Source organism: Onychomys torridus, chromosome 8 (assembly GCF_903995425.1).
Source record: "Onychomys torridus chromosome 8, mOncTor1.1, whole genome shotgun sequence".
Lineage (NCBI taxonomy): Eukaryota > Metazoa > Chordata > Mammalia > Rodentia > Cricetidae > Onychomys > Onychomys torridus.
The window spans coordinates 21,269,190-21,294,053 of NC_050450.1; the positions used below are offsets into that span (position 1 = coordinate 21,269,190).

The following is a 24,864-nucleotide window of genomic DNA, read 5'->3' on the forward strand; positions in this document are numbered from 1 at the left end:
TTCACCTGAGCTGTCCGCTCTAAAGGGACTTACCTGAGGTTAGACCAGTGGTGTATAAGCCAGTGTGGACATTTGTTAGCCAATGCAAATATCACTAGCCAGTGTGGGCACTCATTAGTCAGTGTGGGCACTCGTTAGCCAGTGTGGAGATCCAGAGAGGGTCTTAAAAGGCACCAAGAGAACAGAAGTGGCCTTGTTACTGTGCATTCTTGACAACATGCTTCTCTGTGGCAGGGGAGGCGGGGTTTGAGGGGGTGGGGGATAGATAGCATTAGGCAAAAGTATCAATTTCAGAGCCTCTGCAGCTAAGACTGATAAATTGCTTTTGAGAAGGGAATGGTATGCCACTCACATGTGCACAGAATATTAAGCTTACCTGTCTCCAGCTGGTTTTCCATATCCATGTAGCCCTGAAACCAGCTAAAGAGTGATATTAAGAGAATGTGATTAGACAAAGGTATTTGGACACATCATGCTGCTGCTTTGCTGTGTGGCTTAAGGCAAGTTCATTCCCCTCTCTGGTCCTCATCTGTGACTTGGAACTTATAACATTTGTTTCAGAGGGTTGTTGTAAAGATCAGATGAAACTAAATGTGAAGACTTAACTGTCAACTGCAGTGTACTGTTATTATTATTATTATTATTTTATATTAGTAATATGACTGTTACTCATTAGAGTTATTTAACTGTCCCTTCAAGTGATCTCCTGAAGGAAAAAAGTTCTCTCTGTTGAATTCATCAATTCTTTTTCATTAAATTTCTGTGTTTTAGGGTAGTTTTAAGTTCAAATAAAATGTCTTAGAAAAGTCCAGAGTATTCTGGGGTACCACCTGAACTTGCCAATCTCCTGCACTGTTAGCATCCATTCTGCCTGTGTTTATTGAAAACCTACTATGTGCTGATATAGGAGCACTCTTCAGAAATGAATCCATCTTTCCCAGGAGGCCCAGATTGGCCTTGGCAGTCAGGGAAGGACAGTGGACCAAGTATTTCCCATGCAGGACCAAGTGGGGACCAGTGATGGACAGCCGCAAATAATGCCATGGATAACAGAACCCAAGGTAGCCCAGTGGCTACAGTGCAGGATCTCTTACATAGCATGTGCAGAGCCCTTGGTTCCATCCCTTGCACTGCATATAATAATAAAATCCATGAACAAAGCCTCTGCATACCGCAGCTGCCCGGCAAGCCCAGCTGCACGAAGCCGGCCCACTCCCCCAGGGCATGGTATAAGACCGCACAGAAGAAGCCAGCAGCTCCAGCCTGACACATGTACCCCTGCCCTCTCTGTGTCTTCTCGGCATTGCAGAGGTGCACTCTCACAGTGACAAAAACACCCTGAGCTGCAGGCCCTGGCTTTGCCACACTTGGGCTGTAGGCACTGGCTCAGTTTCTTCGTCTCTAGGACCTTGGATGCTAGTGGTCACATTATAGAGTTCTGAGAATTGAGAGATGGGGGCAGGGAATCCTGCTGTCTGCTCCATGAGCACATTTCCTCCTTTACTTGTGTGCCTACTCCCTCCTGGAGCCTCTTCTCCTGGACTTTTCCAGACTTCTTTCTTTCCATCAGAGAGACAGTCCGGGAAGTCGGGGTGATGATCTCCCTGAAGCATACTGGTGGGGACGCTTGTCACCTGTCAGCCATCTTGACAGGCTCAGGACTCCTTTCCTCCTCTCTAGCTTCCTTGTGAATTAGGAAAGATCAGGATATGCTCCTGTAGCAGGTAACCTCAGGGCTGGCTCAGTGGTAGAGTGCTGGCTTAGTATGTGGGGAGACCCAGGTTCAGTCCCTGACATTGCCAAAAAGAGGCCATCGTCTATATTATTGAGCCAGGCGTCATGGTTGAGCCAGCCAAGAGACACGCCCTTCATCCTAGCACTTGGGAGACTAAGACAAGCAGATCTCTGAGTTTGAGGCCAACCTGGTTTGCATAGTTTCAGGACAGCCAGGGCCGCATATTGAGCTTCTGTCTCAAAAAACAAAAACAAACAAACAAACAAACAAAAACCCAGATAACCCCACCAGACAGCAGGGCAACTTGCATCCCAAATGGGCAACCAGGCCATGGGCTGGACCATGGGTGAAGTTGCTGAGGCTCTGCACCCACCCCACCCCCACAGGACTGCAGACGGCAGGGAGTCCATCACAAGAAAGCAGGAAATAGAGAACACAAACCTCCGCCCTGAAGTAGCACGTATCACTGATCATTAGACGTGGCCCATTTCAGGGGGATGGGAAAGTACAGTTCAACCCTGGGTTCAGAAACCTGGCACACAGCTGTGGACAGCTCTGGGAACCTCCCCTTAACTTCAGTGCCCGTGCTGTGATATGCTGTCTTTATTAGGAACCAAAAGAGAAGACCTTTAAAGTTACATCAGAACCACAAGAGTTCAGTAGCAGATCCTTGTGACTTTGAGTACCAAGCCAGACATTCCACATTAGTTTCTTTCTTTTTCTAAAATTAATTTTTTTTTACAAAGTCTCACCATGTAGTCCTGGCTGGCCTGGAATTCATTATGTAGACCAAGCTGGCCTTGAGCTCACTGAGCTCCACCTGCCTGTGGATTAAAGTCACACGCAGCTTCACTTTCCTGTCTTAAGCCATGAGAGTGTGGTTGTTTGACAGAAAATGCCCCCCAGAGGGAATGGTACTATTAGGAGAAAGGCCTTGGTGAAGTAAGTGTGGCCTGGTTAGAGGAAGTGTGTCACTCTAGGGGCGGGCTTTGAGGTCTCTTTTGCTCAAGCTGCTTCAATCAGTGTGACACTCAGTTCACTTCCTGTTGCCTTCTGATCAAGATGTAGCCAGCACCATGTCTGCCTGTACACCACCATGCTCCCTGCCATGATGATAATGGACTATACTTCTGAACTGTAAGCCACCACCTTGATTAAATGTTTGCCTTTATAAGAGTTGCCATGGTTGTGGTGTCTCTTCCCAGCAATAGAAACCTCAACTAAGACACAGAGATACTGGTTTCTATGGTCTGCCCCCAACTCCATCCTCTACCCCCTGCCTGTTTCATGGTGTCTCATACACTACTTCATAGTCACCAGATTATTTCCCAGACTCTTTTAGAGACTGCTCATCTTCATGGCTGGCTCATGCATGCAACATAGAACCAGGCACGGGCTCTGCTGAGCAGGTTGGGGATTTCAGAGTGGGTCAGGAATAGAATGATATCATAAGCATAGGCTTAACGAGGTGAAGGGCATTTTAACACACCGTTACTTCTCAGAATGCAGAATGACCTGCTGTCTGTGACAAAGAAGACGTCAGGCTGTTATTCACATTTCAAGTGCTGTGGCTTAAACTCTCCAGGAGAACCAAGAATGGTGGCCTGGAAAGATGGCTCAGTGGTTAAGATCATGTACTGCCCTTGCTTGCAGAGGACCCAAGTTTGGTTCCTAACCTATCAGATAACTCACAACTGCCTGTAAATCCACTCCAGGGGCTCTGACATTTCTGGCCTCTGAGGGCACCTGCATGCATGTGGCACAGATGCATATAACACGTGCACATAATCTAAAATGGATCTTAAAACAACAACTAAGAATGGTCTCTTGCAACTTGAAGCTTTCACAGTTTGGAAACAGTGGGTGTAAACAGTTGTTCTCACATAGTCCTCGGATCCAGCCCCCATCCCCATTGCCTCAGGTTTCTGGAAAGCTGCACGGAGGGAACTTCTAATCTGGCAAATCACAAATTTCACATACCCCTCCCTCTAAGATGTCAGATAATGTGTATTCCATATTGTGAACGGTCTTTGCTTTTGTTCCCGCCCTGTTTAGATGCAGATGCTGGACAAGTTCCCCATGGAAGGAGGACAGAAGGATCCCAAGCAGAGGATCATTCCATTTCTGCCAGGTGGGTAAGGTGCATGCTCTTGGACAGGGCAAGCCTGGCCACTGAAGCTCCCGATCCCTGGTAGAGCACATGAGCTCATCCCCTCTCATGGGGGCAGGGGGGAGGGGGTAAGGGGCATTGTTTCTCTTCTAGTTTGCTTTTCTATCACTGTGATAAACACCACAATGGAAAAGCAGCTATTGGAGGAAAGGGTTTATTGCATCTATTACACTTCTCCGTCACAGTCTGTCATCAGAGGAAGGTGAAACAGGAACCAAGCTGAGACTGTGGAGGAAGCTGCTTGCTAACTCACCATGGCTTGCTGGACTTGCTCCCTTCTACAGCCCGTGACCACCCGCCCAGAGGTGGCACCACCCATGGTGGGCTGAGTCCTTCCATGTCAGTTAGCAGTGAAGAACATGCCACTCACACACACACACACACACACACACACACACACACACACAAACACACACACACACACATATTCCCACAGGCCGATCTGATGGAGGCAGTTCCTCAGTTGAGTTCTCTCTTCTGGGTCACTCCAGTTTGTATTTAGTTGACGTGGGCCTAACGGTGTCAAACTAACCAGCATGGCTCCACTGGCAAGAGCCTCAGCCGAGGGCAGAACGAGTGCTAAGAATGGGCATATGCCTCTTTCTGTGTGACCTTGAGTGGGATCCTGCCATCTAGGATGCTCAGCTTCTCCCAGCTCTCGGGTGGGAGCTGTGGCACAGAGGGTTTTCACAGGCAGCATCTGGTTGGTAGAACCACTGTATTCATTGTTTGTGTTCTATTCCTACGTCACAAGTGACCAACTGTTTAACAGCAATACAGCAGCGCTTATTGCCTCAGAGTTCTGTGGAACAGAAGCCTTGGCAAGCTTAGCTGGGTTCCCTGTTGACCCTCACAAGGCCAAAGCTAAGGTGTTAACCAGGCTACCTGGACCTTCCAGAGAAGACCGGTCCAATCTCACTCACATTGTAGTAGAATCAGTTCCCTGCAGTCTGCTTGATAGCTGTCTGGGGGGGTGGGGGGAGGGCCTGCAGGGGGCACTCCAGCATCTAGAAGCTGCATTCCTCTTAGGGAGCCAGTGATGGGACATAGACATTTTCTGACACTTCAGATCTTTCTAACCTCCCTGTTAGAGAAAGCTCTCTGCTTAGAAGGTTTCTCGTGGTTTCCAGGCTGATCCAGGATAATGTAAGGCTTGGACTGTCCCATCATCTCCACAGACTAGGGATTAGGGCAGGACAGGTTGGGGGTCACAGCACACAAATCTACCAAGCACCTTGAGTGCCAGGTGTCCCACCAGCTGCTGCAAAGGGTGCAGTGCCGTCTTGGCTCGTACTTGTGTGCACCCCCAGCACCCCTACAGCCCTACCAAAGAGAAATGTCAAGGCTTGAGGTGAAGAAGAGGGATTACTCAGAAACAGAACCTGCTCCAAGCTCCAACAACTGCTGCTCTCAGCTGTCATTGGGCTGAGTGCTTTACACCGGTCACCCCAGTTCATTCCCTACAGGGAGTCAGTACCACACCCCTGTCACGAAGGAGGAACTAGGGCCCAGAGAAACCACAAACATGGGCATGGTAGGCAGACCTGGGATGCGAACAGGGGTGGCTGGCTCCAAGCTTCATGCTAGAGTCACTTCCAACTTTGGCACCCTGGGCACACACACCCCTAACCTTGGTAAATGATTCAAGAGCAGGTTTGATTTCCTCTCTTGCAAATTGGAGATGAGAATGGTACTATAATGCTGGTGCCCGTGAGGATTGTGTAAATGTCTGTCAGGTCACTGAGGGCCATTGCTCACTTGCTGTTGTTACCCAGGGATGATGGGCACACTCACAGTCACCCTCGTCTCAGATATCCATGGTTTGGAGAGCTTATCATCTTCCTCCTTTCTTGGGTCCCTGTCACACAGTCAGGAGGTTCTGAGACACTATCAGCCTGGCTGGGTTGAACACTGGGCTAGCTGTGTTTGCTAGGCCCCCTCTGCTAGGAGAATCCTTTGCACAAAAAGAAAAAAAAAAAAAAAAAAAAGACAGAAACCTAACATTTCTAATCCCTCCACTGGAATATCATCAACCACACTGGAATTTTCCCCCCACTGGAGGGAACCCCATGTGCCAGCTGCAGTAGCCAAAACTCAGGGCTGTAAAGCACATGCTCTGGAGTCAGCCTTCTTCAGCCCGTGACTTTAATCACTGCCCCAGCCTCCCCCTCCCCTGCACCTCTGTTTCCACATCTGTTAAATAAGACAGGGAATCTGCTCCACCAGGTTTAATTCCTGGCTCAGAGTAGGCTCTCAGCAGAGGCAGCAAGGTAGAGTTGGGGAGGGACTCCCTTTGGGGGTTCTCCGTTCTGTGTGTTGGCATCATCCTGGGGTGACCAAGAATGTTCAAGTTCAGCCAGGATCTAAAAGCCAGACTTTCTTCAAGGAAGAGGGGAGCAGTAAGTTGTAGCTTTCTTCTGGATGAAAGGCAAGAGTCTGCTCTGGGAAACTTCCCAAGGCAGAGAACTTGAGCCCGACCCTCTCCCCAGCCCTTAAAAGCCTTTGTGGTTACGTAATTCTTTTCTAGCAAGAATTCATGCAAATGCTGCTCTCGGGGCCTAGCCCCTTTGTCCTGGTGCCCACTTCCAGCTTGGGACCCCCAGGGGTCCCAGGACCTCTGGCCCATCCCTTCTGAGCCCACCTCTCAGCTATTCCCCAGGCCAATGCCATGGGCAGGAAGCAGGTCTCCTCTCCTGAGGTCAGTTCTCTACCCAGACTGCCTTGTCAGCAAGACAAAGGCAAATTTCATGTTAACACACAGGCGGGGAAGGGACCAGCCTGTGTGGACTTTCCATCCCAGGGAGAGCTGGGGAGGCCAACTTGGCAGAGGATGCGACTTGAAAACTAAGAATTGCAGTTTGGCCTTGGTCCACTATGGAAAACAAAAGCCGCCCATTCCCACCAAGGCCGGTTTCTCTTCTGAACACCCTTTCCACTCCAGTGTGGAGGTAGCCCCACTGTCCTTCCTGATCCTCCCAAAAGACCCAGACCCTCGCCCATGCTAGCTGTCCTCACACTTCACCAGAGAGGCATCACCAACAAGTAGGAACCACTGAGAGCATTGATCAGGCTGCCTGGCTCCTGGCCTCAGTGTAACCTGGCTCTGCTGTGGCTGGCTGGCCCCAGAAAGCTGAGGGTGAGAGAAAGGATTGATGTGTTCTTAACTAGAGTGTCGTGCATCCCCACACTGTTTTGGGGGACACATAGTAATTACTCCTTTGTAAGGTCTACCAGGGGCCAGGCTCTAGGTGTGGAAGTGACCTCGAAGAACAAAGCCCTGTTCTCTGAGTCCACAGACTCCAGAGGCCATTGGCTCTCCAACCTCCCAGTGCAGGAGGGATTGGCTGTAACCATCTAGTGAGCTCTTCTCCTGCTACAAAGTGTCCCCCGAGATTGTCAAGGCCACACTTTCTCGGTCCTGGTATGGAAGCACTGTTGTATGCCTGAGGAGTCCCCACCCCCTCGACCCCTTCTGGGGTGAAGCCTTAGCATTTGGGCCCTGGCTTCCTTTACTTCCCATTGCTTTGATAAAACACCATGACCAGACACAAATCTGGGGAATAAAGGGTTTGCTTGGCTAATGCATCCATGTCGCAGTCTGTCATTAAGGGAAGTCAAGGCAGAAACTGAAGCAGAAACATAGAGGAATGCTGCTCCCTGCCTTGCTCCGGGCTCATTCAGCCGCCTGTGCAAGGCTGACACCACCCACAGTCAACCAGACCCTCCCCAATGAACCATCAATCAAGACAAGACCCCATAGGTTCCCTACAGGCCAATCTTATGCAGACATGTTCTTACCTGGGCTTCCCTCTTAGATGACTCTAGGTTGTGCCAAGTTCACACACACACACACACACACACACACACACACACACACAATTTAACCAAAACAGACTCTTTAGTTGGGTAGTAGCTTTGAGATAAGTCTGTTCCTTGTGCTGTGGGTTGGCAGTAATGCCATGCTAGTTATAAATCCTTCGAGTCCACTTACTACCTTTACGGTAAGAAGCCTGAATACTGCCCTCCTTCCCTAATGTACAGAAGGGAACTGCCAGCAAATGGGACCATGTTAGTTTTGGTTGGGGAGGGGGGCGGGGGGCAGGATCCTCTCCCACTTTGAGAAACAGGTAACAGCAGAAAGCATGTGCTGCCCAGGGCTGCTCCATAGCATCACACTCTTTCTTAGTCATGAAGCCGCACAGGCTTGTGGCACTTCAGTGGAGTCGAGATTGCAAAAACCCTGCCTGCAGAGACCAGTGAAAATGAGGATTGTCACAGTGACTGAGGCTGGGAAGGCCACCCGCTTCATCTGGAGTTGAAATGATGGGTTGGGGGACAGTCCTGACCTGGGAAGGATGCCCCACCCAGAATCCCAGCAGGGTTCCTCCATGATAGGGCAACCAGCAGGGCCTGGTGCCCCCCCCCCCCCCGCCACCCCTGCCTGTTCCCATGGGGATGGCCCATCGAGGAAAGCAGGTTGTCGATACTGTCCCCCTCTTCTATGGGAGGATTTTTTTATGGTTCCAAAAGCAATAAATATGGTAGAAACTTTAGGAAAAGCTTAGAGCAGAAACATTACCTGTCATCTGCCACTCAAAGACAGAGTACATCAAACCCTTTGGTGCACTATCTCCTAGATTTTTCTTTTCTTGCAAGCATGTGTGGAGCAGAAAGGCACAGAATCTTTAAACAAATAGCTCTCGAGTTTAGGGAGTCCTTGGACAGGAGCAGAGACATGAATGAGGGAAGGAAGGGGGCCTGAGTTTCTGCTCTGAGCTGCTCATGCAGCCTGAGAGCCTTGGGTTGCACGGGCTCACCTTCCTGCCGGGGCTCTTCTACATGATTTCACACAAATGCAGAATCTAGAAAGAGGACCTCATGGAAGGAGGAACAGGTAGAGACGTGGTTACCAGAGCCTGGACAAGAGTGGAGAGCACTGGGGGAGGGCAGGGTTGGTTATCAGCAAGAGAAGGGCTGGCAGCCGACACTACAGTGCAGTACGGAGCCGCGCCGGACAGCCACTGCACCTAACAACCGCAGATCGGGCTTTTCAAAATAGCTGATAGAGAGGCTTTGGGGTGTTTCCAGCGGGGATGAGAAATGCTGGAAGTGAGGGCCATGCCAGTCTTCTGAACACTTTGATTGCACATATAGTTACAGCGTGGCCCATAAATATGTACAGTGACTGTGCTTCCCCTGGTGTGGAGGTGGGGCAGGAGTGTAATTACATCACAGGGCATGTGCTTAGCATGAGCGAGGCTCTGAGTTCAAGCCTCATAACACTTAAAGCTCTTACCCCCAAGGCTCATTTTCCTCAGCCATTGTGCTATAGTGGCAGAGTTCTGAGGAGTTCTCCCGGTGCAGCCTGGAAATGCTGAGGGCAGCCAGGAATTTTGATAACCCTCCAGCCCGCCCCAGACAGCCACTCCAGGTGGCAGAGGGCAGGTCACTCCTTCCTGCCATGCTGAAGGTGCTCTCATCTCCTGCAGGCAAAATCCTCTTCCGCCGCAGCCACATCCGGGACGTGGCTGTCAAACGCCTGATACCGATTGACGAGTACTGCAAGGTAAGCTGAGATGCCAACACCATCTTCCCTCGTGGGTGTTCTGTTTTCCTTTCTGTGTGCCAAATGTTCATGGGAGGATGGGAAACAAAACATACAAATTCCCCCGTGCTACTATGGCATCAACCCAAATCCGCTCTCGGTGGCTGTGCGGTGTGGCCCTGGGCATGAATGTTCCAGCCAGCATTCAACCCCTGTTACTGATAGAGCAGCTGCTCTCCTGCTCCTTGAATGGGCCTTCTGGTGCTATTGAATTGGACTGGGCTGGATTGGATTGGTCGGGAAGGAAGCATGTTTTCATTTCCTTTAGTTTCTCTGTTAGGTGAGCACAGTAAGATCACAGGATGCAGGGGCCAGTGGTTTCTGTATCCAAAAGTGGAGTGAAGAACGCGCTGGGGAGATGACTCAGTCAGCAGAGGGTTTGCCGCAAAAACACACAAACACGAAGTTCTGAGTTTGGCCGCGCACCGATTTAAAATGCTGAGAGTAGCGTTAAGTCCCTGTAATCCTGAGCTTAGGAGTGGAGACAGGCAGGTCCTGGGGGCTCACTGGCCTGCCAGTCCAACCAGCCAGCAAGTTCTGGGTTCTGTGAGAGACCCTGTCAAAAAACTGAGGTGGGAAGTAGTTGAGAAAGGCACCCAGAGGGGCGGGAGGGGGGAGGAGAGGGGGATCTGTGGTTGGTATGTAAAATGAATAGAAAATTTAATAAAATAAATTTTAAAAAAAGAAAGGCACCCAATACCAACCATTGGCCTTAATCTGGACCCATACACATGTACACATAACATATACTATACAGAGAGAGAGAGAGAGAAGTTCTGAGAGAGAGGGTGAGAGTTCTGCTCGTACCAGCTTCAAAAAAAAAAGTAAAATCCTTAAAAATGTACGTAACAGGAAGTGTAGGATTTATACACTGAACCACAAAGCATTGCCAAGCAAATTCCAGAGAGCTTTAAGTAAAGCTGGCTGTGGTAGTGATCGCCTTTATTTAGCACTCTGGGCCCGAAGGAGAACTCTCTGTGAGTTCAAGGTCAGCTTCATCTACATAGTTCTAGGTAGCCAGACTTGCATAGTGAGACCGTGTCTCACAAACAAACAAACAAAAAACCCTTTTAGCTGAATGGAAAGGCATTCTGTACTCATAAGTTGGAAGACTAGGAGTTGCAAAAGCAGCCGTCCTTCAAAATTTCTTTCAGTCCAGACTTAATCCTGTAGAAATCCAGTGGGCTTCCTGGTGGCTGTCTTAGTTAGGGTTTCTATTGCTGTGAAGAGACACCATGACCACGGCAATTCTTATAAAGAAAACATTTAATTGAGGGGGCTCATTTACAGTTTCAGAGGCTCAGTCCATTATCATCATGATGGGAGCATGGCTGTGTGCAAACAGACACGGTACTAGAGAGTTAGCTGAGAGCCCTACATCATGCAGGCAACAGGAAGTCGACTGAGACACTCGGCGATATCTGAGCATAGGAAACCTCAAAGCCCACCCCCACAGTGATACACTTCCTCCAAAAAGGCCACACCCACTCCAACAAAGCCACACTTCCTAGTAGGGCCACTTCCTATGAGATTATGGGGTCCAGTTCCATTTAAACTATCACAGTGATGCTGATAAGGTCAACTGTGTGTGCGTGTGCGCGTGCGCGTGCGTGCGTGCGTGCGTGCGTGCGTGTGTGTGTGTGTGTGTGTGTGTGTGTGTGTGTGTGTGTAGACTGTGTGTGTGTGTGTGTGTGTGTGTGTGTGTGTGTGTGTGTGTAGACTCCGTACAAGCTGCAGTAATCCAAACTCTGTGGTGCCTCCTAGGGCGCATGCACAGATCAGTGGACAGTGTTGTGAACTGGGAGTGAATGTTCCAGAATGCCCGGCTGAGTGATACTCGGCAAGATGCCAAAACAGTTCAAAGAGGGAGAGTCTTAATAAATACGTGGGAAAACCAGCTGCTTCATGGTTTACTGGGGCCACTAGTCATCAGAGACTTGGGGATTTCAACAGCAGGACGGGTTTTCGGGCACTTCTAAAAGCTAAAATGCAAGCAGCAGGGTCTCCCAGGCCTTGTCCTGGGCTAACTGTCTGTGACTGTACGGGACGTGTTCTCTTTATCTGCACCCTAATCCAGAGGATGCTGTTTATACGGATTAAGGCTCACCCCTAATGATTTTGTTTAATCTTCAACTACTTCTGTGAAGATCCTTCTTTAAATACATAGATCCTGAGGGGTTAGAGCTTTACTATGTGGATTAAGGAAGGCACAGTTCTGCCCACAGCATCTGTACACGTGCAAGAATACAATGAACTTGAGCCCTTATCTCACACTTCGTACAAAAACAACTCGAAAGGGGGTCACAGGAGCTGGAGAGATGGCCCAGTGGGGAGTGTTTGCTTCTGAAGCCTGGAAACCTGAGTTTGGACCCCCCAGCACCCATGTAAAAAGCCAGATATGACAGCACACATGTGTAATCCTTGTGCTGAGGAGGAGAGAAGGGGGTCTCAGGGGCTCAGTGACCATGTGGTTTAGCTGAATTGGTGATGTCTAGATTCAGGAAAACATCATCTCAAAAAACAAGGTGAACAGTGACAGAGGAAGACACCCAGTTAGACCTCTCACCTACACACAAACACACACACACACACACACACACACACACACACACACACACACGTGCCTGTACACATGCATGTGAACATGTGTGCAAGCATACACAGAATGGACCACAGCCCTAAACAAAATAGCCAAAATTGTAAAAATTCCAGAAGAAAATGTGGAGGAAATCTTTATGACCCTGGACTAAGTAATGAGTTTTTAAATGTGACACCAAAAGTAATAGTCCTTAAAAAAGGCGGGGGTCAAGTTAGCTATCATCAAACCTATTGACAAACTTCTCTGCTTTAAAAACAAACAACAAAAAGCCAGGCATAGTGGCGCACACCTTTAATTCAAGCACTTGGGAGGCAGAGGCAGGCAGATCTCTGTGAATTCGAGACCAGCCTGGTCTACAGAGCGAGTTCCAAGACAGCCAGGAATACACAGAGAAACCCTGTCTCAGAAGAAGGAAGGAAGGAAGGAAGGAAGGAAGGAAGGAAGGAAGGAAGGAAGGAAGGAAGGAAGGAAGGGAAAAAAAACTCCAGAATAAAAGAGTTGGGGAAGGCCGGGCGTGGTGGCACACGCCTTTAATCCCAGCACTCGGGAGGCAGAGGCAGACGGATCTCTGTGAGTTCAAGGCCAGCCTGGTCTCCAAAGCGAGTTCCAGGAAAGGTGCAAAGCTACACAGAGAAACCCTGTCTCGAAAAACCAAAAAAAAAAAAAAAAAAAAGACTTGGAGAAGAACTCCAGCAGGGCCCTCACCAAGAGGGATTACAATAAACTCATGAGACAGAGGCAGGAGGAGCTCTATGATTTCAAGGCCAACCTGATCTACAAAAGAGTTCAAGGTCAGCCAGGATTACAAATCGAGAGCCTTTTCCAAAAATAAATAAAAATAATAATAAACACATGAAAAAATCTTTAGTATTGTGAACCAGTGGAGTCATGCAAACAGGGACCATAGATTGTTATTTATCATGGGGCAGTTGTGCCAGATGTTAGTGAGGATCTGGGAAAACTGGAGCCCTCATCCTGATGGGACATAAAATGAGAAACCACGTTGGGAAATAATGGGGCAGTTTCTGCGAGGCTGGGATACAAGACCACAAAATTCCAGGCCAGCCTGGATACATAACAAGAACCTATTTCAACACATCCGATGGAACTTGTCACCCAGTTAGCCCTGAGTCTATACATAAGAGAATGCTTATGTCCACACACAGTCTTAGATGCAAACATTCCTAGCAACATTAAGTAGTAGCCAAATGGAAGGGGCAGTCTACAACTTGATGGTATCAAGCAATTAAATTTGGGTAGCTTCTACAAGCTAGAGGAATCACAGAAACATGATGCTTAGTGAAAGAAACCAGATGCAAAAACTGACTGACCGAATGAAATGTGCATGCAGGGCGGATTTATGAGCACAGAACACAGATGAACTGTTTCCTGGGCCCTGGGACCATGGGTGGGGAGATAGACTGCAAATTTGATGTTTGGGATGATGGAAAAGTTCTAAAACTGAATTGTGGGGATGAGGATAGAACTCTGTAATTTACTAAATACTGAACTGGGCACTTGCAGTGAGTGAGTTTATGGCATAAAAATTATACTGTAATAAATCTGAAAATCTTTATACAAAAGGAGGTAGTATTGGGACAGATGGCCCCTTCTGGTCAGGCGACATCTAGTAAAGGCTGGAAATCACTCCTGTTGGAGTTGTCTGCTTCTGGTCAGACATGACCTGGTTCCATCCCTCCATTGACTAGGCAATGTGGATTTCCATATTCCTGTTGTGTAGAGGAAGAAATGAAGCTTCTCGGCTAGGCATAGTAACAGTATCGAAGGACTTACAAGTGGAGTTCAGACTTAAAACCCTGGGTATCACCTACTGTCTCTGAAGAAGTAAAAATGCAAGAGGTTGAAGTAACCAGGCCCGGGTTGTGTGGCAGTGCTATGGTCTGAATGTGGATGGAGAGTGCTCCTCAGAAGGCTCCTGTGTTAGATATTTGACCTTCAGTGTAGCAATGTTCCGGCGGCAGAGCCTGTAAGAACTGGGCTACATACTGGTCCCAGGCGACTTAGTTTCCTCAAAAGCTTGCTGTTATAAAAGTCAAGACTATCTGGTGCTTTTGCTTCCATCTGAAATTCTCTACCATGTTATGACACAGCCAGGGGCTCTGACCAGCCCCACAATTGTGAGCCAAATAAACCTTCATCTCATTAAGGACCCAGCCTCAGTTACTTTGGTATAGCAACAGAACACAGATGAACAAAGGCAGATACACTCCTCCCTCCTAACTATCATCTTCAGAAGGGTAGGAGGCAGGCACACGCACTTTGCTACTGGTTTGCATCTCTCAAAGGAAAGTTCCATGTCTCCCGTTCCCTTTTTAAAACTATAAAGCCTGAAATTGCCATTCTGGGGGTAGTATCCCCTTGTCCAGGCCCTGCTGGCAAGAACTTTAGGTCCTTAGGGTCACCTTGCCCTGCTGGACAATTCCTGCCTCTACGTTTCCCAGAAGCTGGCCTTCCTCTGCCCACATCATCCCGCCCTGTTCTTCTCTCCAGCTCCAGCTGCACTGGTGCCCAGGGCTTCCCACAGCCTCTGGACATCTTATTCTGAAAAGGAGATTTTAGAACTTGGAGCTCTAAGAGACACCAGCTGCCCACAGCTGCCTGGGGTGAGAGATGATACAAAGATCATGAATTAACCACAAGAAAGAAACTGCTTAGGTTCTATGATCTGAGCCCTGCAACAAACCAGAAGAACAAAGCCATTATTTTGATGTTTTGATTGCCCAGATTCCCTGGGTGAGCATCAAGGACCTGCCCTCTTTGGAGGAGATGAAACTGTCCCTTCCGTCACAAGATCTGCACTTTTAGATCCTCAAGTGTTCCTAACGTTTGGACATCTGTTAGGGACATTGTGGACTGACTTAAGGCAATGGGATCCATCGCTCTAAGCTTAATTTTAGTAGAATGTGATCATCTCCAACAGGTAGAAATAGGCAAGGACTGTTAGTACCCAAATCTGGCTGCCAAGTGTGTAGTAAAGCACAAGAAAGTACTCTGCCAGGCATAGTGTAAAGTTACCATCATTTACATAACTGTCACCAGATAGAAAATCTATTGGAAACAAATTGAGACCCCAGAAAGGAACCCCAGCAGGTTTGACAGGTTGACAGTGACAGAGACAAACTTTTGGATCATTGGGAAAGACTGGATTCTGGGATAAGGGTCTCCAGATGGCCATGGGGATATGAAGATAACTAACCGAAGCCTCACAGCAGTGGGACCACTTCCAGGAACTTAAAGTCAGCCCTCTAAGAGGCAGTGCTATAAAGATCTTAGAATCTCTAGGCATGGAGGGATTTTTAAAGACACATAATGAATGTACTGACCACAAAGAAGATGTATTTATTTGACCACATCTAAGAACTTATAGAAAGACACAGTGAAAACATGATTCCTGAACCTGTCACAATGATGAGCTTGTATTGTCACACAGCCTTATAAACAGCCACTCAGCTGTGTCTGGCATCAGCAGTCGCCCACGACAGATGCAGCACGTCCTGTAGGCAGACTAGCTAAACCTAGCTATAAAACCCTCAAGCAGAGGTTTGGCCCCAGAGCACCATTATGAAGGATGTATGTGAGACACAGCCTCACTGACTGCTGTTCACACGGGGGCCAGAATGTCAGAATGGCTGTAGAATGCATCTCACTTCTTCAGTAGAGGAAAAAATGATGTCTAACAGCGGCAATGCTGATGACCACAGACTACACAGGGTTGATCCAAGACAGACATGGCTGACACCTTGAAGGACTCCTTTCTAAAATGAACTGGGTTTTGTTCTGAGTTTGGTACTGAGGATTTTTGGTTGGTTGTTTTTTTTTGTTTGTTTGTTTTTTGTTTTTTGTTTTTTGGTTTTTTTTTTTTTGAGACATTGTCTCACTGTGTGGCCCTGGCTGTCGTGGAACTCACCATGTAGATCAAGCTGGCCTTGAACTCACAGAGATCTGCCTGTTTCTGCCTCCCAAGTGCTGGGATTAAAGGTGTGAACCACTACAGCCTGCTGGTACTGGGAATTGACTCCAGGGCCTCATGGATGCTAAGCAGGTGCTCTGTCACTGAGCTACACCTCCAGCCCCAGGACATTTGAGTACAGCCTACCCTAGCTCATTTCCTGTTGCCATAACAGAATATCTGAGACTGGATATCCAATAAGGAAGAAAGGTTTCTTTTGACTCATGGTTCTGGAAGCTGGAAAGTTGTAGAGTGTGGTTCCAGCAAGGACTTCTTAAGTATTCCCAACTCATGGTGGAAAACAAAAGAGCAAAATGTGGGGAAAAAAAAAGACTCGACTTACAGAAAGGAGTGCATTGTCCTTCCAGAGCATAGCTCACTAGAGAGAGCGTTAGTTTATTCTTGAGAGTTCTGCTGGGAAGCCCATCGCTGTCACAGACTGGATAGATGTGTGGTGTCTATACACCACACAGCAGGGCATGGCACAGTTCAACTGGCATCCCATCACAACTCCCTGATGTGGTTCAGCTGCAGAAGCTACAGGACTTCAGAAGACAGACCCACAGTGAGCCCTGGACAGAAGGATGACCACTTACCACCCAGAATTAGAAAAAGGAGATGCGTCAAATGGGAGGTGGAGCAGGAGAGTGTGGTCCTTCTCTCTGGCAGAGGTCAGTCCTGGTGCCAGATGCAGAGTAGGAGATGCTTCATGGCTGGAGAAATTATCATCAAGGGGCTGGAGAGATGGCTCAGCAGTTAGCCCTGGCTGCTCTCCCAGAGGACCTGAGTTTGATTCCCTGTGCCTACACAGTGACTCACAACTGTCTGTGACTCCAGTCACAGGATATCCGATGTCCTCCTCTGGTTTTGGGGGGCACTGCAACACTTGGTGCACAGATACACATGCAGGCAAACATTCATATACATAAAATAAAAATAAATAAAACTTCAAAAAATTTTAAATTATCAACAAGCCACATTTCAGCATCTCTCACCCTAAGGGGTGGGAGAGTGGACAGTGACTGTGGAGGGGACTTCCGGCACCATTGCCCACCCCACATTATATCTTTCCACTTTAAGTTTGTGGAGGTAGCTTAGAACTTGGGTCAAAAACTCATTCTGGACTGAGGTGGAACTCAGCAACAAAACATTTGCTGAGTGTGAACATTCCCTGGGACCCATCCTCAGCACCACCACCCCCTAAAAAAGTGGGCCAGCAGCCCAGCTGTTCATGGATAGATGAAGGGAATGTGATGTACATGGACAATGGAATGTTATTCAGCCCAAAGAAAGAAACCCTGGCATGGGCTGCAAGAAGGGGGACCCCTGAATGGGTGAGCATGCTCCACGATACTAACTGGACATGAGGGGACAAATGCTATCTGGTCCCACCTAGGAGATACCTAGAGGAGAAATTCATAGAGATGGTAACAAACACCCATAACCCAACAAATGACCAAAAGCCACCCACGCCACCTCTTGGGAATGTGGGCATCATATTCTCTAGACTGCTTCCTGCTATCTGGGGGTAATGGAATCTTTAGGGGACCCCGAGAAAATTGAGCTAATGATAAAGTTCAGGGAAAACTAGCCCTCACATGTGTTGTCCAGTCTCTGTGCAATGGGAAAGTACAAGGTTTATCTGCAGTCCTGGCTAGAATAGTCTGTGAGGTTGGACCATCTCAGCCAATAGCCTTGAAGCTGTTCTGGATGCAGAACTGTGAGGAAACTGCAACAGAGGCACTTTGAGAGGCTGGATCACCTGGGCACCGGTTTTCATTGGTGTCTGGTCCCCTTGCTCCGAAAACACACAAGCTTTAATATATATATATATATATATATATATCTGCATTAATACAATTATGGACTGTGAGTTTTACACAAGCCAGCCAGCCAAGATGATTTTTTTTGTTTTATATTTGAGCAGGTAAAATATACGTCACCTGTCTTGTAGTTTGTCTAGGTTTATTTCTTTATCTGTAACCAGAATTTTCAAGGGGTCTCCCCCAATCAAACCTGATCTCTATCAACCTTGAATGAATCTGTGGGGAAAAAGCATAACCTCTTCCCCAAAACAATACATTTCTGATATTCACTTTAAAGTTAAGGCATTCTTAAAGTATCTAGGCTGGATTAATTCAGTAGTCCCTCTCAGAGTCCCATGTCTCTCAACAGCTGTTACTCACTCATCAGCATGATGATTAAAAAATTCAAAAAAATTCAAAGTTAACAAGGCACCAAACAGGATCCAGACTCCCTGTGTATTTTCCATCTTTACATGGCTTATCCTTTTTATAGTATTTTATTCTCTCTTTAAAGACTTTATTATTTATAAGCTGTTTTTTCTATGACTGTCTATACCCATTTTCTTTTCTTTGAAGCCTACACACATTTTTTAAACACACAGTAACCTGTTTAGAGGTTTTACTTTTGTGTTTTTTTTTCCATCTGGATCTGTCTGATCTGAACTGAGCACCTGCAGTATTCCCAACCGTGTGAGACAAATTTTAAACTACCATGTCAGCTGTCAAGCACGGCTCAGCTTGGCACATGGTGCTGGCACATGGTGCTGGCGGCTGGCTCTAGTCCCCAGGCAGCAGCTGGTAGCTGCACCTCTGTATACCACACAGCAGCCCACCTGCGAGAAAGCCTCATGCAGCTTCTGTCCAGAACTTTTCTTAGCTTTCTCAGGTCCTGTGTGGTTATTTGAGCCCTCATTGGACACCATGTGTAGACAGATTTTTCTTTGGGCTGCAAGCTCACACACACACACACACACACACACACACACACACACACACACAAAACAAATGACACGGAGACTTATTATTATCAGGAAAGCTTGGCCAATATGTTATAGGCTTGTCCCACTAGCTCTTATGACTTAAATTAACCCATTTATGTTCACCTGTGTTTTGCCTCATAGCTTTTTACCTCTCTTCCATGTTGAACCTCCTGTTCCCTCTCTGTGTCCTCTGGTGTCTGTCTCCTCTCATCCCCCTCCTCTCTCTGCCTGGAAGTCCCGCCTAACCTCTTCCTGCCTAGCTATTGGACATTCAGCTCTTTATTAAACCAATCAGAAGGCGCCTTGGTAAAGACACATCTTCACAGTATAGAAAATGATTATTGCACAACACCTCATACACACCATGGCTGTAGTAACAGGGACCTGAACCAGCTCTACCACAAGCCCTCTGCACCCCCATCTTCCTGGTCCAGGACCTACACTGGGAAAGGAGGGGACCTTGACTAAATGTTCGTTGAACTGTGGTGTTCTTTCAGTGTGGTGCCACCTCTGTGATGAACACTGGGCAAAGAAAATACCTGTTAAACTCTTGAATGAGTATTTGTTTGTAGATCAGCAGACAGAACAAATGCCTGTGGCCTCCTTTGCCCCTACCTCACTTCATGCAGCCTGCCAGTAGATGTAGCCAGGCTCTGTTTTTAACCCACCTGAGCCACTCTGCCAGATGGCTAGGAACTTGCCTGTGGAAGGCTGGCATGCTAAGCCTCCATCACCCTGGGGACTTCCATCCGACTTGTATCCAAATTGTTGGGATTTATAGCTTCAGCTTGGGAAATTCAGACATGTGTAGAACACACTCCAGATGCTCTCCAGTGGTGTGGTAGAGATGGCAGACAGTGGAAGATGGTGGATGAATGGAGTTCACACTGTTAGTGAAAGCATCACTTTCCAAAATAGCATGTACAGTGTGGGCTGGATTATACAAATATGAACATATAATGCTTGAACATATGCCAGCAGAATGTATTATCTACACACATCTTGGAGAGTGCATGTACATATGTGCATGTTCTCCAAGTCAGAGATGTCAGGAAGCTTGTTAAAATGCCCATCCTCAGGCCTCACCACAGGCTGCTAAATCACAAGCTCTGGTGGGCCCCAATCTCTGCTTTACAAATCCTGTAGGGGTTTTTTGTTTGGTTGGTTTTGGTTTTGGTTTTGTTTAACTCTCTGAGGGCCCTCACCTAGCCCCCAGATAAATACAGGGAGATTTATTCTTACTTATGAATGGCTGGCCTTAGCTTGACTTGTTTCTAGCTAGATTGTCTAACTTAAATTATCCCGTTTCTCTTTAACGGCATTTTGCCTCTAGGCTTTTTACCTTTCTTATATGTCTTTCTTTCCTTCTTACTCAGTAGCTGGCAGGGTGGCTGAGTGACTGGCCCCTAGTGTCCTCCTTCCTCCTTTTCTTTCTCCTTGCTCTTCTCTCAAGCCTAGATTTCTCCTCCTATTTATTCCCTCTGCCTGCCAGCCCTGCCTATCCCTCTCCTGCCTAGCTATTGGCCATTCAACTCTTTATTAGACCAATCAGTTGTTTTAGGCAGGCAAAGTAAGATAGGTTTACAGAGTTAAACAAATGCAACATAAAAGAATGCAACACATCTTTGTATCATTAAACAAATATTCCACAGCATAAATGAATGTAACACATCTTAAACTAATATTCCAAAACAGAATCCCCCTATGCAATCCTAATGCCTGCTGAGTTTGAGAGCCTCTGGTGACAGCATTCTCCTTCCTTGGGCTCACCCATGTCTCTGCTCTAGGCCCTGATCCAGCTGCCCCCCTACATCTCTCAGTGTGATGAGGTACTGCAGTTTTTTGAGACAAGACCTGAGGACCTGAATCCTCCCAAAGAGTAAGTTGGTCTGTGGACTTACCCAGGTGACACGTCCCTCCCTCCCTTCCTCCCTCCCTCCCTCCCTTCCTCCCTCCCTTCCTCCCTTCCTGCTGTGCTTTCTGACCCTCAGGGATCTAGAATCAGCAAAGTATAAACTAAGCCAGAGTTGATTGCCTTGGCCCCTGCAGGGCCTCACTGCCTACAGCCTGCACATGGGTAAGGATGGTCCCGTTTGACAGACAATGGAACCTGGCTAAGCATCCCTGATCTTCTCCACCACCACCATGCTTACCAAAGAGTGTGATGGCTGGGTAGACTGAGAGTCTTTCCTAGGGTCCCCACTCCTCCAAATGCATAGAAAACTTGGTCCCAGGATCTAAAACACTTATCATATAGAGGCAGAATCAAAGAAGTCTTTCTTAGAAGAAGCCTGGGTTCCTGGAGTGGGCTTAGATTCATCAACTCATTAAGGATGCTGCAGGGTGGAGACTGTCAGTGTCCTAATGGGTTCTCAGCTCAGTACATAACACTGAGGATGCTGTGGGGTGGAGACTCTCAGCATCCTAATGGGATCAGATCAGTACATATAACACTGAGGATGCTGTGGGGTGGAGACTCTCAGCATCCTAATGGGATCAGATCAGTACATAACACTGAGGATGTTGTGGGGTGGAGACTCTCAGCATCCTAATGGGATCAGATCAGTACATATAACACTGAGGATGCTGTGGGGTGGAGACTCTCAGCATCCTAATGGGATCAGATCAGTACATATAACACTGAGGATGCTGTGGGGTGGAGACTCTCAGCATCCTAATGGGATCAGTACATAACAAGGACTGACTTGCTCTCTCTCACTCCTCTCTCCTACACAGGGAGCATATTGGGAAGAAGAAATCAGGTAAGCATATATTCCATTCTCTTTTTCTCATTCCTGCCATGTGCCCTTGTTGGGTTCCATGCTGGGGACACATAAATGCAGATGAATGGTAGGTGGATGGATGGATAGACAGAGGGATACATGGACAGATGGATGATGATCAGGTATGTAGTTGGCTGCTTGGGTGGGTAGACAGAGAGATGATGGACAGATGGATGGATGGATGGTTAGTTTCGTATGTGGATGAGAAGATGGATGAATGGATGAGTTGATGCTTGATGATTAACTAATACCTGACCCTGTCTCCCAGAAGAAGGGTTTGAGGCTTGTTTTATCCCTTGACAAAACTACTATGGAGTAGATGAGATGAGAGTGCCCTTGTGGCATGAGATGACAGATGTCTTCCTAAGCGTGCTTCAGAGGGTTCTGTGCCTCCGTTCCACTTCGTACAAAGCACTGTGGACACTCAGAGCCTTCTCCAGTACTGGGAGGGTGAGAGGATGTGGGAAGAGGTGAGATTATGGAGGCCCTGAATCATGGGCACTGAGGGTGAGCTTTCCAAAGAGAGAAGGGATTTCCAGAATGAGAGGATACCAAGCGTTGAGGCAAGAAAGTGAAGTCCGCCACAAATCTGGGTCTGGTCCTTTGACAACCTCAGCTCTGGCTGGCCTCTAAGCTTCCTTCGGTCCACTGTTTTGGGCAGAGTTTGGTGCCTGTCACTCAAGCCTTGCTGGGCTCCTTTCTCACACAGGAAGCTTTCTGTTCTTAGGATGATGCCCCTCTTCTAGCAGAGGTGGTCATGGAAAAGAGGAGGTGGGTCGGGGGTGATGATCCCTACAGACATGTGCACGCTGAAGTCCGGTCACCAGCCCCACTCTCCTTACGGTCCATGCTTCTGAGGGCCCCTGAAGCCAGTGTGGGTTTCAAAGCTTCCAGGGCCCTGGCCTCTAATCTCCTTGAACCCCAAGAAGTTTGAGGGGCTCCATACATGGGAAGGAGGAGGCATAGGCAGAGATTCTAGAAGTGAAAGCTGATGACCTTACCTCAGTTTCCTCCTGTGTAACATCCAGGCCTGGGTATGTGGTAGAACACTTGCCTAACATGCACAAGGCCCTGGGTTCCATTCAAGCACTCGTGCATTTGCATGCAGACAGACAGACAGACAGACACAGACACACACACACACACACACACACACACACACACACACACACACATACATACACACACATGATAATGTGTTTTATAGGATTGTCAGAAGGTCTATAGTAGTGTATGTAAAACACATTAATAGTAATGTCTAATTGATGCTGTTTGATTATCACTCCAGCCTGTCGATATCTCTGGGAGCAGGTCCACATTTCTGGGCTGCTGGGAGTGGGGCCTGGGTCAGCTTTACAGGCTGATGGAGGCAGAAAGCGAGGACAGAAGCCTACCTCATACCTTGTTCCTGAGGCACGGCTTTTGGCATCAGCCCAGCCCCATTGTCTCGTGGACTGCATCTGGCTCTCCTTTGGGGTTTAGTGGGCACTGGCCACAACCATGGCATCCTGCTCAAGCTGCAAATGGCCCTCAGCCTGGGATAATGACACATTTCTTTTCTTAGCAAAGATCAGAGAGCAGCTGCCATTCTGGGCTGGTCTCAGAGTTCCAGAGGCTCCCCTAGAAGGAGCGGGTGAGAAGGAGGGCAGAGAGGGGAGAGCAGCTCTGATTAGTGAAAATGAGAGTGTCCAGTTGGAACAGGCTTGATGAGGGGACCTGTCTGGAAAAGAGAGCCGAGGCCCTAATTTGTGGTGACTGTGGTTGACATCACTCACCTGCAATGGTGGGGCTCAGGTTTATTTATAATCCCACTGCCTGGAACGTGGCACCTTGCTTCATTCAGACTCTGAACCCTCTATGGGCTCCTTATTTATCTGACTGGTGGACACTGCCTTAATTTTTAGAGGCGACCTTCTTGATTGAATTTTAAAGAGATGTAAAGTAAAAACAGACCTTGTTCCTATGACAGACTCTGGATGGAAGAAGGCTTGTCCCGAGCACTGCCCAGTTACAGCCAGCTGGCTCCTGCAGACTTGACTCATGTGGCTTCAAATTCTGCTCATCCCACGGAGGGTGGGGGCGGCACAACATCTTACCACAGCTGAGCAGGTCATCTGATGGCTTGCAAGAGCTTTTTTATCCTGATTTTTGCTTATTTACAGATTATTCCAACAAGCCTTGCAATTTAGTGAACTGATGGAAGGAAAATAAATCTCACTTTGGCATTACTCATCATTTTAAACATTCAAGACATGTCATCAGAAAGAAAAAACACCTAACTCAAAAGTTTATCTGGTAGAGTAGGCACTGTGTGGCTTGAGAATAATTCTTTTAGCGTTAATGACAGAAATAACCCTTCTGCTGTCAGTTCCTTGTGGGTCATATGATATAGCCTAGGAATCTTTTGATTTCATCCTTGGCAACTTCTAGAACTTTTCTGCCTCAGAGGATCCTAATACGGTTTATAATAGGGCTTGGTTGCAATATCACACTCCACCAGTAGGGGTCCCTACATGACACCCGAATGGTCATTTAAGGCTACTGTCTAATCACGTGATGCCAGGATATTATTTGTTTGTTTATTGTCATTAGTGTTGATAAATGGGGTGTTCTGAGTAAAACGCAGACAATCTGCCCTGGAAGCAATGCTGAAAAGCAGTTCCTTGCTCTTACCTCTAAAGCACGCCTCAGCAAGACCCTGCAGCCTATGTAGCTGTCTGGCTTTGGTGAACTGTTGACCTGTGAGGAGTTGGTAGTTGACAGCTGGGAATAGTGACAATAACCTTTGTGAAATGCAAAGAAAGGACACAGCTTAGCTGGATTCTGGGGCAGACTCAGGAACTGCCAGGGAAAGAAAGCCAGAGGCCTCAGACATTGCCTCCTTCCCTGTCTTCCTTTACCCACTTCCACACCTGGATGGGGAGCCCGTAGCCAGCTGTGTGGTAAAGGACAATTCACTCACCGTCCTCAGCCTGTTTTCTTCCTGTGACAGGCAGTGCCCACCTCAAGCTGTTCACGGTGGTCCACAGCCCGTGAGGCATGCTTTTCCAGGCTTCCTCCCATCCAGCCTTCTTTGGCAACTCCGTCCTATGTCTCCCTTCCCCTCATGCTCTCTCCACTGAGGTGCAGGTGGTCAGGGTAGTCCCCGCTCAGATGCCTTCCTTCCATCCCCACAGCAGGAAAGGGTCGGTGGCCAGAACCTGCTCACAGAGCCAAG

The 24,864-nt window shown here is 47.9% G+C and overlaps 1 protein-coding gene across 2 annotated transcripts in view; it reads left to right on the top strand.

Annotated features, from left to right (window-relative positions):
• The window catches only part of Sh3pxd2b (SH3 and PX domains 2B), an 83,866-nt gene that overhangs the window by 33,085 nt on the left and 25,917 nt on the right, over positions 1–24,864 (top strand). For both annotated transcript variants that reach the window (XM_036196452.1, XM_036196453.1), the window contains exons 3-6: positions 3,791–3,866; positions 9,395–9,471; positions 20,652–20,743; positions 21,601–21,626. In XM_036196452.1, the coding sequence (XP_036052345.1) occupies positions 3,791–3,866; positions 9,395–9,471; positions 20,652–20,743; positions 21,601–21,626 (271 nt within the window). The remainder of the gene's footprint in view (positions 1–3,790; positions 3,867–9,394; positions 9,472–20,651; positions 20,744–21,600; positions 21,627–24,864) is intronic.